Source organism: Passer montanus, unplaced genomic scaffold (genome assembly GCF_014805655.1).
Source record: "Passer montanus isolate IOZ18808 unplaced genomic scaffold, ASM1480565v1 scaffold62, whole genome shotgun sequence".
NCBI lineage: Eukaryota > Metazoa > Chordata > Aves > Passeriformes > Passeridae > Passer > Passer montanus.
The window spans coordinates 3,099,646-3,111,949 of record NW_024371260.1 but is presented as its reverse complement, the minus strand read 5'-3'; the positions used below and the strand labels follow the sequence as shown (position 1 = coordinate 3,111,949).

Here is a 12,304-nt window from a genome sequence, read left to right as displayed (position 1 = left end):
ATCAGTGCTAAATTAGAGGAGTCGGGAGATTCTACAACACAAGCTAGAGAAAATGGGGAGAAACTGAATTAGGAAATATGAAAAGAAAAAAAAATCATGATTTTAAACCCTATATTTTTAATGTCCTCAATCTCTGGCTGGATAATACCTCCCTATCCTTGCCAGGGGCCCTCAGGAGATCCATGGAGAGCCAGGATGAGCCTGAGGAGGGGGACAGCAACAGTGTGAGCTAAGTCAGAGCAAGGACCTGACCAACTGCTTCTGGAGAAATGACACAACTGGCAGCAGGGATGAGAAAGGGACAGGGAAACTATAAATATCCCAAATAAATCCGCACAATAACACTTGCATTCCTTAGTATTGGCCCACATTTGGTGTCCAGTTCAATGCCACTCCCTGGGCTGCTCTGTCACCTCCCCATGCTGTGGAGTGCAATGCTGACCTGCCCTGAGGTTTCTTCAAGGGTGAACAAGCCATGGTCAGAGCACACAAACACTCACTGCTGCCCACAGACCCTGTTCCAGCACGGCAGAGAGATGCTCAGACATGTGGTTTGTTCCAAACAGCTGCCAGGAGTCATGGAGCTGCAGCTGGAATGGGACAGGATGGATCCATCCCCAAGTTTAAGGCTGTTCCCATGTTCTCCTGGAGCTCCTCCTCCTCCTCCTGTGCTGCTCCCAGTCACTGGAACCTTCCTGTAATGGCCCAGGAGCCTCAAGGCAAAGGGGAGCTGAGGGATGATTGTCTGGGGATCAGCAGCACCACTGGCAGCACTGACTGGGATCATTTGGCACATGGACAAAACCTTCCTGCTCCCTGCTTGTCCAACATCCAACCTCAACAGCACGATTTTGGTCCTTCACTACATACTTGTATTAACATGATTTCTTCACAAGAATGATAGATAATGTAAAAAAAATACTGTTAAGGAAGAAATAAAATAAGAAAGGAATTAGCCCAAAATGACAAGTTATATACAGATTAAAATAAATTCCATCAGGAAAAGAAACAATTCTTTTATTATTTTCAGTTGGCCCCTGTGGAAATAATTTAAAGGCCAAGTGCCTGGGCAGGGCTGTGCTGCAGCCTGTGGGGATGGGATGGGATGGGATGGGGTGGATGGGATGGGATGGATGGGAGGGATGGGATGGGATGGGATGGGATGGGATGGGATGGGATGGGATGGGATGGGACGGGATGGGATGGGACAGGGCTGTCCCTCTCCTCCACAGAGCCGGGATTCCTCCGGCAGGGTTGGCTCTCCTACCCAGGAGCTTTGTGCAAATACATGAAGCAGCTCGGTCACACCGCCTGGTGCTCTCAGAGCCTTGGGCACTTTCACAGGATGTTGTGGAAAACCAAAAAAGGGAGGGTAAATTTTCTTGGGAAAACACACTGTTGCTAATTTACCTTTTGTTCCCTCTGTACCAAAGCCACCCTGGATGCTTTCCTGGGGGGGCACTCTGAGGCTCCCCAAAATCAGCCTCACATGTGCTCTTGGGTGCAAAGCTGACTTGCAAAGGTGTCACACCCAACTCTGACTCTGCTTTGCTCAGGGAGCTTGTTCCATTGTTTTGGCCTGCTGGAATGAGGCTTCCCACACTAGACCGGCCTAGAACCCTCCATCTGCCCTTTTCCATGGCTTTCCCAACCATTCCCAAAAGGAATGTCATCTCCAAATTCCCTGCTCCAACAGAGGCTGGGAATTGCAGCAGAGAACAGCACAAAGCCCCCAGGATTTGTGGAGGCTGCTGTGTATCAGTAGACAAGATGAGGTTTGAAAGTGATTGGAAATCACTCATAAAATCTCTATGAGAAGTTTTAGTCAGAGAGACAGCTGGATTCTTATCTCCATGTTCTGCACCCCTGAGGCTGCTGGAGCATGGAAATGTTCATCTTTCTACTTAAATTACAGGCCAAGCAGCAGCAGGCAGTGCAGAGGGAAAACCAGGCCAAACCAACGGTGTGAATCAGAGATCTGTGCCACAGATACCATCAGCACAGGGTGATGTCACCCTGAAACCCTGACACATGAGCAGATGTGTCTGAGCTGCCCTGGGTTTGCCCAGCACACGTTTCCTTATGCACAACCAGGAAGAGCTTTACCCTGTGACCTCTCTTCTTAGGCAAATCCAAGCATTTCCAGGAGTTCCACCATGCTGGCTCTGTCCCAGGCACTCCCACAGGAACCAGGAGGGGCAGGGAGCTCTCCCAGCCTCGCTCAGGGCACAGGGGACCATCCATGTCCGTGTGACACATCTGTCACCCCAGCCTCAGCACTGTTCCAGGCTGGGAGCTGCATGTGGCTCACGAGGACTGCAGGCAACGTGGCCTCACCTTGGAGGAGCTTTGCACTGTGCCAGTGTTTGCTGGGAGCAAAGGACAGGATGGTGTTTCTGTGGGAGTACAGAATTCCAAATTCTTTTGTGGGGGTCAGTTAAGTGCGTTGAGTTTGCCTTTCCCTGACATAACTCCAGTGGCTGTGTCACAGTTGCAGCGGGGACAGGTCACACCTGGCTCTCTTCCCTTGGTGCTTCACCATGCAGCTGGATGGGAAGGAAATGCTGCCCTGTGGTTCCAAGCTGTCGCTCCTGCTCAGGCTGTGCTGGCTCAGTGACACTGGTTTGGAAGGTTGGAGGGGCCAATCTTTGATTGCCCTGTTGCAATTCGTGTCTTGCTCATGCTATTCCTACAGGCTGTGAAATCCTGGGGCTGCTTCAGGGTTATCCAGTTTGGGAGAGGTTCATTGTGATAAATTAGAAAGGAAAACTCTAGAGAGATAAAAATGCAGGACGTGTAGGTCAGATGTGACAGGTTTCCTTCTCAGCCCAAAGTCCAGACGACTCCCTGAGGCCCTCTCATCCATCTTCTGCTCGCTGGGATTTTGCTGGGATGGCTGCAGCACCACCACTGCCTCACCTGGGCTCTGGCCAGTGCCTTGTGGACCTCTCAGAGGTGGTTGATGGGGTTAAAGGTCCCCGACTCTGAAGCTGCTCCTGCCATGTCCAGCCAAGCCCCCAGAGAGTTCTGGGAGGACGTGTGGAGGGGAGCGTTCTCAGACAGGGACAGCATCATTGCATAAGCCTGGGGGAGAGAGGGATGCAAGGGCACCAGTGAGAAAACAGGGTGGAGAACGTTGTGTAAAACACAGCACCACCTAACCCTGCCCACCAGGAACAGCAGCATCCTCTGGGCTGGGCTCAACTCACATCCACGCTCTGGGATGGCACCCACCTCTCAAAAAACCAGATTTGTCATTGGTGTATTTTTAATTTACCTAATGGTTTATAGGGACAGTCAGGAGACACCGTCATTCCCACTGGTTTTCACAGGACCAAACCCATCCTGCACTGCCTGTGCTCTGTGACAAACCTCCACATGATTCCAGGTTCTGCTCCCAGAAGAAAGCAGCCGATACTGGGGTTTCTTTTTAAAAAAAATTACATTCCCAGTCGTCAGTGAGGCTGGGCTGGGGCAGCGGTGCCCTGGCAATGGGGCAGCAATGCCCAGTGGGAAGTGGTGAGCAGCTGCTCATCCTGACTTGATGCCTGGCGTGACCCCACTGGTGATGCCAGCGTGGATATTTAGGGATGTGGAATTCTCACTGGCATGACCAGTGTGGTCAGGGTGGGTTTATTGCTGCAGTGAAACCCTCAAAGGTGTCTGGTGAGAGAAATGCAGTGAGATTTGTTTGTCCTCTAACAAACTGCTGGTTCTGTGTAACCTGGCTGCTCTCCCTCCAGCAGGACACAAGATTTGCCTCACACACCTCTCTGTGCCCTTTCTCAGCCCACACGAGTGATGTGAGGGCTCAGGCAGATGAGAGCCTCATACAGCAGAGGGGAAAACCAATGTCATTGTCACCATGGCCTGAAAAAGAGGAGCACACGGTCCCCACCCTCCCCACCACCCTGCCTCAGGGAAGAAGTACAGTTTTTGGGTTTTGTGGACACACACTTCTAAAATTGCTTAAAAGTAAGCCAAAGGAGTGCTGTGCTGCTCACACCAAGGTTTTATATTACCTGCCAAAAGATGGGTCAAATTATTTAAGTTGCTTATTGTGATTCAAGTGTAAAACAGAGTCAAAACCCAAAAAATGCCTTTCCCATCCAAGCACAGGCTGTACCAGGGTGGTACATTGGAAAAGAGCAAGCTGCTCCCAAAGAGTTAGTGCATTTGGGATGTTAGTGACAGGACACAGGGCAGAGTCAGGCAAGTGGCTTGTGTTCAAATGGGTGTCACCCCAAAAAACTGCTGTGCTCTGTCTTCCAGCAGCCCCTCCCCAGCCTCACTACTGGCACCCACTATGGAGGAGGAAAAAACATTTCCCAAGTTTTGGATGATGCTAATTTAAAAATCATGTTTTGTGTGGTGGCTGCATTAAGCTACTGCTCTGCTGGGCATTTGAAATAGATTTTGGGATAAATTCTGTTGCTTTAGGACCCTCTATTCCTCCTCTATTTCAATTTAGAAAGGGCTGCTGAGGTGGGAGCTGTTCTCATTCCCCAGCAGGGGCTGTGTCCTCTCTCCAGCCCAGCCTGCTGAGGTAACTTCACTGAACAGTTCTTCTGTGAGAATCCTCGTGGAGGGATCAAGAGATGAACTCCATAAACCCAGTCTGGGTATTTTGGCTAATGAAAAAGCAGAAAGCACACACAGACCTGCCCCAAACCTCCAGATTTATCTCAGAGCTCCAGTAATTCTGAGATGCCATTCTGATGGTGTTTGGTGGGTCTAAACTGGTCTTGCTCACAGGGCTGGGATTTTTCTTTTCCATTTTGTGGTTTACTTTTAGAACTCAAGGAAATAAACAAGGATACCCTCTAGACATGCTGGGTTGCAAGTCCTGGATATATTCTTGTCTTTCACACCTGTTTTAATCAAACCCAAGGGCACTTTGTTGCTGTTTCTGCAGACCAAACCTCAGTGGTTACCAACAAAAGAGCCACCCCAAAGTATAAATAAATAAGGAGATATAGAAACATTTATACAGACAGATAAAAACACACAAATGCCTCTCTCTGCCTGCACAGCCCCGTTCTCACTGCACAGGCTGAGATAAATCCATCTAAAGGTGATGCCCACTCCCTTCCTCCTCTATTTCAATTTAGTTGCAACAAGACACATTAATGTATGAGCTAGAATTCTTGCTGGAAAGGGGGAATAACCTTCTGGAAGGGGAAAATAACCCACTGGAAAGCTGGAATAACAATCTGGAAGGGGAAAATAACCCACTGGAAAGGTGGAATAACATTCTGGAAGGGGAAAATAACCCACTGGAAAGGGAAAATAACCCTTGGCTGGAGGAGGCCAGCTGCTCCCTAATCCTGCTGTACACGCTGGTGGCAAGCTAGGAAAAGGTTCTGGATATACCCACCTGGTTTTTAGCCTGCCTGTACAGAGTCTGTTTTATTGCCTCAGAGTCTAAGGTGGAATTAAACACATCTTTAACTTCAAATGCTTCCTCGGCCGCTTTGCGGAGATCCAGCCCCTTCCCAAAATTCGGCATCTGCTCCAAATCTAACAGGCCGGCTTCGTCCTCCTCAATACACCTGTACCAATGACCAGGGGAAGGGGTGACCTGTGTTAGCTCGTCTGGCCCACAGCCTGCATGCACCACCCACGGGGGCTCACCAGCCACATGCGTGAAGGGATGGACAGACGGACACGGACACGGCATGGCATGGGGAGGAGTGAGGAGGAAGTGGAAAGCAACAAGCAGCAGGTTCTGTCTGAGGCTCTGTGTCACCACGTTTCTCTTCACGGAGAAAAGCAAGGCACAACTTGCCAAGACATTTCTGGGATTTGTATTCTCTGAACCTCAGAGAAGGGAAAAACAATTATCTCATTTATTGCTCCTGTGTTTGTTTGTAGCCATGATATTTTATGAAAAATCCTTTGCTAAGATTTTTTCCTCTTGGGAAACTGAGGAGCTTCAGGAGAGAAATGTAAACAATAACTATCTGCTGCTCTGGAATGCAACAGGTGCATCTTCCATTGGTCCATGTGGATTGTTTTCACTTGATGACCAATCACAGCCACCTGTGCCGTGAACTTTTGAACTTTTCTCCTTTGTGCGTGCACTGTGGTCCCCTGGTGCTTATCTGAGTAGGTCTGTTGGTTTGGATCAGCTTGGAGACAGAGGAGCTCCTTAGTCTAGGCTTCTTGCATTCCCTGGTCTTCTCCTGGTGTTATGAGTAAAAAAGTTATCTGTAGCTATGATATTTTATTAAAAATCCTTTCCTAGGATTTTTCCCCTCCTGAGGACTGAGGAGCTTCAGGAGAGAAATGTAAACAATAACTATCTGCTGCTCTGGAATGCAACAGGTGCATCTTCCATTGGTCCATGTGGATTGTTTTCACTTGATGACCAATCACAGCCACCTGTGCCAAGGCTGTGAGCAGTCACAAGATTTTATGTTTTATATTCTTGTTCTTTCTAGCCTTATGATGATCTTTTTCTCTCTATTCTTTTAGTACTGTTTTAATGTAGTATTTTAATATAATATATATCATAAGAAAATAAACCAGCCTTCTAAGAGCATAGAGTCAAGCCTCGCGTCTCCACACATGAAACACCAGACACAACATTTGTTCACAAGTGGAATGCATCGTGGAAGATTGTTTACCTGAAGGGAATTGGGAATTGGATTCTGGTGTGGGTGTTTTGATTCACTGACCCATTGGGTCATTCACACCCATTGTGTGTGTTGGGACTGTCAGAACAGTCATGGGATTCTGTGCAGTGGAGTGCTTGGCAGATTCAGTTTAAATGTAATATAATATAGAATAATATAGTGTAATAAAGTAAAATATGTATTTTATATATATTTATATAAATATATATATAATCTGTAACTTAGTATAATATAGTAAAATAATAATTAATTAGCCTTCGGTGACAGTTCTGCACTAAAACCAGCAGTGCTTTTAAGCTGAGGAAGGCATCACTCAGTGTTGTGTGGTTTGTGCTGGGAATACCCCCAGAAACTGGGGCAAGCTGCAGCAAAAAGAGAGCTGAGCCTGTGCTGTGTGCAGCAATCTTTCATTCTGAAGGTGTTCAGACATGGCTTGATCTTGGGGGAAAAGTCCTTCACTTTTTATAGAATAATGGGATCTGGTTTGGGTTGGGAGGGACCTTAAAAGATCGTCTCATTTCACCCTCTGCCATGGGCTATCCCAGGGTGCTCCAAGCCCTGTCCAACCTGGCCTTGGACAATTCCAGGGACGGGCAGCCACAGCTGCTCTGGGCACCCTGTGCCAGGGCCTCACCACCCTCACAGGGAAGGATTTTCCTTAAAGATCAAACCTATATCTCTCTTCTTTCAGTTCAAATCCATTCCCCCCTGTCCTGTCACTCCAGGCCATTGGAAAGAGTCTCCCTTCATATTTCCAGTAGTTTCTTTCAGGCACTAGAAGGTCACCTTGGAGCCTTCTCTCCTCCAGGCTGGACAATCCCAGTTCCCTCAGCCTTTCCTGCCAGCAGAGCTCCTCCATCCCTCTGACCATCCTGGGGCCTCCTTTGGACTCTCTGCAGGGGCTCCAGGTCCTTCCTATGCTGGGACCCCAGGGCTGGAGGCAGCTCTGCGGGTGGGGTCTCACCTGGGCAGGGCAGAGGGGCACAATCCCCTTTTTGCCAGAGCTCCAAGAATATTTTTGCTCCAACTCAAAGGGCCACAGCAGCACCAAAGGCATTGCATAGACACCTCTTCCCTTGCCCTGATCAGAGTTTTGGAGAGACAAACAACATCTGTGGGGCTGTGGTACCCTGAACACTCTGGGTTTTGTATCTGTTCTGCTCCAGACTCCTCTTCCCTTGCCCTGACCAGAGTTTTGGAGAGAAAAACGACATCTGCTGAGCTGTGGTACCCTGAAAACTTTTGTGTCTGTTCTCCTGCTCTAGACTCCTCTTCCCTTGCCCTGACCAGAGTTTTGGAGAGAAAAACGACATCTGCTGAGCTGTGATACCCTGAACAGTCCAGGTTTTAGGTATGTTCTCCTGTTTAGACTCCTCAAGCCTTGGATGTCATTCCAGCCTCTCCTTGCAGTCCACTTGTCTCATGTCCCCCCCAAAAATGGTGAAATGGAATCTGGAGTGAAGGTTTGAATCCAACCAGAGGCATGGCATGGCTTGGAGAACAAACCCACAGCACTCACGATGCACCACGGACACGGGCAGGGGGCTGAGCCCCCCGGGAATGGCCCCCTCACCTTCGGGTGTGGTCAAAGCTCATGGTGAGAGACGTGGGCTCCTCATCCTCCTCATCCTCGAATGCTCCCCGGGGCTCTGCCGTGGGCGACGCCGTCTCGTCCTGGGACTTCCCAGTCAGGCTGTCGTCATCTTCCTCTTCCAGTTCTTCGTCCTCATCGTCCACATCTTCTGTCTTCTCGTTTGCCAGTCCGTGGCACTGGGAATTGCCATCAATATCCTGGATTTCTGGCCTGAAATGTTTGGTTGAAGGGTAGGGAGGAGGAGAAGAAGAAGAAAGAAGTGGGAAAAAAAAGATGGCAAATGTTTCAGTCGTGTATTCCCATTGGAATGCAAGACTTTGATAATGTTATCTAGAGATATGAACACAGAGACACATTTATATACATGTACATATTATTTAAAATGTAACAAAGAAGAAAATCAATGTGCTTTAGGCATTTAAAAATCACCCTTCACTGTTCCTAAGGGTCAATGAGCACACTGAGAATGCACCAGCCCCCAGGCTTTTTGAGGTATAAAAATGGATTTAAATGCTGGTTTTTCATCTCTTAAAATTAACATTTGTGAGACAAGCAGCCTTCCTCCTTCTCTGGGCTCAGTCCTCCAACAATTTCCCTTTGAGCAAACAGCAGGAGGAAGCTTCTACCAGGCAGCCTGAATTCCCTCTTGCATTGTTCATGCCTGTCCTGTCAGCAGATAATTTTATTTCCTTGCCTACCTTTTATCCGCTAAAGCCGACGCTTGATTCATCTCGCTATTGGCAATAAAATTTCTGATTTCCGAGAAATAGGAATCCTCTTTTTCGTCTAAAAGTGCATGGTTGTCTGATTCCGAGGTGGGGGAGGAGGCGCTGGTCCCGAGGTGGTTGGTGATGACTCCGGAGTGCTGGCTCACTGTGGGGCAGGAGCAGGGACAGGACAGACAACAGGACACTCCATCAGGTGGTGGCAAGGCCAGGGTTATGAGGAAACATGAAGTAAGAATGTTCTCAACAGCATTCACACTTTATACTGATTGTTTAACACTCAAGAAGAAAGTCGTGGAGCAAAGATCCCAAAGGAAGATTGTCCAGACCAAAATACAGGTGATATTTAGCATTTAGGGTCAATACACACAATTTAACAACCATTGCAGAACTGTTTGCCTACAACTTCATCACAGCAATTCCTTCCTTTCATTTTTTAATGTCAAAACCTCTTTATCTTCTTGAACTTCCAAAAAAACCTAAAAACAATCCTAAAAACTCATCCTTAGGGGGACAGTGCATTCCAGTGAAGCTTTCCAAGGGCCAAGACCATGGAGTCTCCTCTCTCCAGCGGTCCCAAGGGTGTTTCCCTACCTGAAACATTCTAGCAAAGATCCCAAAGGAAAATTGTGTTTTCCAGACCAAAATACAGGTGATATTTGGCATTTAGGGTCAATACCCACAATTTAACAACCATTGCAGAGCTGTTTGCCTACAACTTTTCCGTAATACATCTTTTTACCCATGGTGGGAAATCACTTGGCTTCATCAGAGCAATTCCTTCTTTTCATTTTTTTATCTTAACAGCAATTCCTTATTTTCATTTTTTTTTAATGTCAAAACCTCTTTATCTTCTTGAACTTCAAAAAAAACCCCTACAAACAACCCTCCAAACTCATTCTTAGGGGGACAGTGCATTCCAGCGAGTTGCCTACAACTTTTCCATCATACATCTTTTTACCCATGGTGGGAAATCACTTACTTGGCTTCATCACAGCAACTCCTTCCTTTCATTTTCTTATGTCAAAACCTCTTTATTTTCTTAAACTTCAAAAAAAACCCCTACAAACAACCCTCCAAACTCATCCTTAGGGGGACGGGGCATTCCAGCGAGGCTTCCCAAGGGCCAAGACCATGGAGTCTCCTCCCTGCAGTGGTCCCCAGGGTGTTTCCCTACCTGGAACGTTCTCGTGCTCGTGCTTCTTCAGGTGCCTGTCGAGGTTGGTCTGCTGCCCAAAGCACCTGTTGCACAGGTGGCACTTGAATGGCTTCTCCTTGTTGTGGATGTTCCTGACGTGCCGCTGCAGGTTGGAGGAAATGCTGAATGACCTGTCACAGTATTTACACCTGGAAAACAACAGCAGATGGCAAAGAATGCAACGTGAGGAGAAAAATTTAAAAAAAACCCCAAACAACAAAAAAAAAAGGGAGAAAAATCTGACTATCAAAACCCCAGGAAATGTTGGTCTATAAATCTTTACTCAGGAGTAAAGATTGTGCTGAAGGAAGCACAAAGCATTAATCATCCCAGACAAATCTGATATTATTGTTACTCAAGGAGCACAAAGAAAGGATTAGGATTAATTAGGAAGTCGTCCAAATAAATAAGAGTTTGAAACAAAATAATTACTTTTCCATGCATGAATGTAGGAAAGAGAGAGGTGGATTTATTCCTTCCACATTTTTTGAGAGGAATCAGGTGAAATATGGCTGAGGAGGGAGGACAAGGAAGACAGAAGAAGAAAGAAGGGAGGTGAAATGTATAAAATAGTTATGAACTGGCAAATCCCTGCATGACAGTTAGCTGGACACACAGAAAATTCCGTCTTTATTTGTGAATTCCTTGTGGTACTGGACATGCAGGGATTACAGCATGGCTTTAAAGGTCATTATAACTATTCTTATAGCAAAGAAATCCACCATCCTTTCCAAACAGGGTAAGATTTACTCCTAGGAGTGAAAATCTGGTTTTTGATGAAAACCTGGAATGCAAGGAGCCAAGCCAGGCTGTTCAGGGGAGCTGCTGAGTGAGGAGATGTTCCCTCTCTGAGCTCAGTCTCTGCAGGACCCACGGCAGATGGGCTGGGGGCTTCTTCAAAGCCACCACCTCCCTTTTTCGGGTTTAGATTCCCTCCAAATAAATCGGAATTGCTCGGGGTGGTGGTGAGGGCTCCCAGCTCCCAGCGCAGAGCGGGAGCCGCTGATGGACTGAAGGTGGCAGCTCCGAGCTGCGGTGGAGAGTTTGGGTCTAAAACTCCTGAAAACCTCATTCCTGCCCGAATCCTCCGATTCCCTCCTTCCATCTCCCTTTAAACACGTCACTTGTACCTCAGCAAAGCTGCTCCCCCACGGCTCTGCTTCCAAAACCCACGAGCAGCAGAATCTGTCTCTGCTGCGGAGCTCCGCAAATCCTGGACGCTTCCAAAATTCCAGCTCTTCCCAAACCCTTGTAATCCCAGAATAAATCCACACCAGCAGGCTCCGGACTCTGGATTTATTCCAGAATAAATCCACTCTGAGCTCCTCTAACCCATCGTCTGCCTCACGGAGCCGAGCTACTCTTCCATGGGAATCCTGGAATTCCAGAATGATTTTGGGACTCTAAACCCCTCCAGTGCCATCTTTGCCATGGGCAGGGACAACTTCCACTATCCCAGGTGGCTCCAAGCCCTGTCCAGCCTGGCCTTGGACACTCCCAGGCATGGGGCAGCCTGTGCCAGAGCTCCCCCAGCACTCCAGAACACGGAGATGGAGATTTTGGGAGTATCAGCAGCTCCTGATGTGCTCAGGCTTACCCCATGCCTGCCTCACTCAAGGATGGAGCTGGATGTCCCTGGGCACAGAGGACATGGGATTCTTCCCTACAGACACAACAGTGGAGTGGAAAAGATCCCTGCTGTGAAACACACACGCCCCATTTCCAGATGTGCTCCAGCTGGGATTTTTATTCGGTCTCTAAAAATAAATCGATATTATTTTTGGAAAAAGTGGGGATACATTTATGAAACACTCTCTCCTGCTGAATGTTTATGGATTCCATGTCCACCTCCGAATTTCCTACTGCTAAATCTCCAACAAGAATAAAGATATTTCAAATAATGGGCTTTTATTAGGATTAAGCAAGGCAGAGAGTAAAATTTTTAAACCACAGCATTTCCAGACCTGAAGTATTTAGTTTTCCTCTTTTTTTTTTTCCCAAAAACCCCCAAATAACTCTAGAAAACAATAAATTATTTGAACATCAGCAAGAACAATCACACAGAGATTTATCAAGAACAATCTGTACAGAGAGTTAAACAGGGATTTCCAGCACCAAGGAATTTGCTCTCACATTCCTGTTCAGCACT

At 47.4% G+C, this 12,304-nt stretch overlaps 1 protein-coding gene across 4 annotated transcripts in view; it reads right to left on the bottom strand.

Annotated features, from left to right (window-relative positions):
• Positions 1 to 1,133: 1,133 nt before the first annotated feature.
• PRDM16 (PR/SET domain 16) overlaps positions 1,134 to 12,304 on the bottom strand; it is a 295,903-nt gene continuing 284,732 nt past the window's right edge. For 3 of the 4 annotated variants that reach the window (XM_039727795.1, XM_039727796.1, XM_039727798.1), the window contains 5 exons: positions 10,135 to 10,304; positions 8,931 to 9,105; positions 8,212 to 8,442; positions 5,378 to 5,552; positions 1,134 to 3,084 (listed from right to left, as the gene is read on the bottom strand). In XM_039727795.1, coding sequence (XP_039583729.1) covers positions 2,950 to 3,084; positions 5,378 to 5,552; positions 8,212 to 8,442; positions 8,931 to 9,105; positions 10,135 to 10,304 — 886 coding nt within the window. In that variant the 3' untranslated portion in view covers positions 1,134 to 2,949. The remainder of the gene's footprint in view (positions 3,085 to 5,377; positions 5,553 to 8,211; positions 8,443 to 8,930; positions 9,106 to 10,134; positions 10,305 to 12,304) is intronic. The other variant, XM_039727797.1, reaches the window with a different exon arrangement.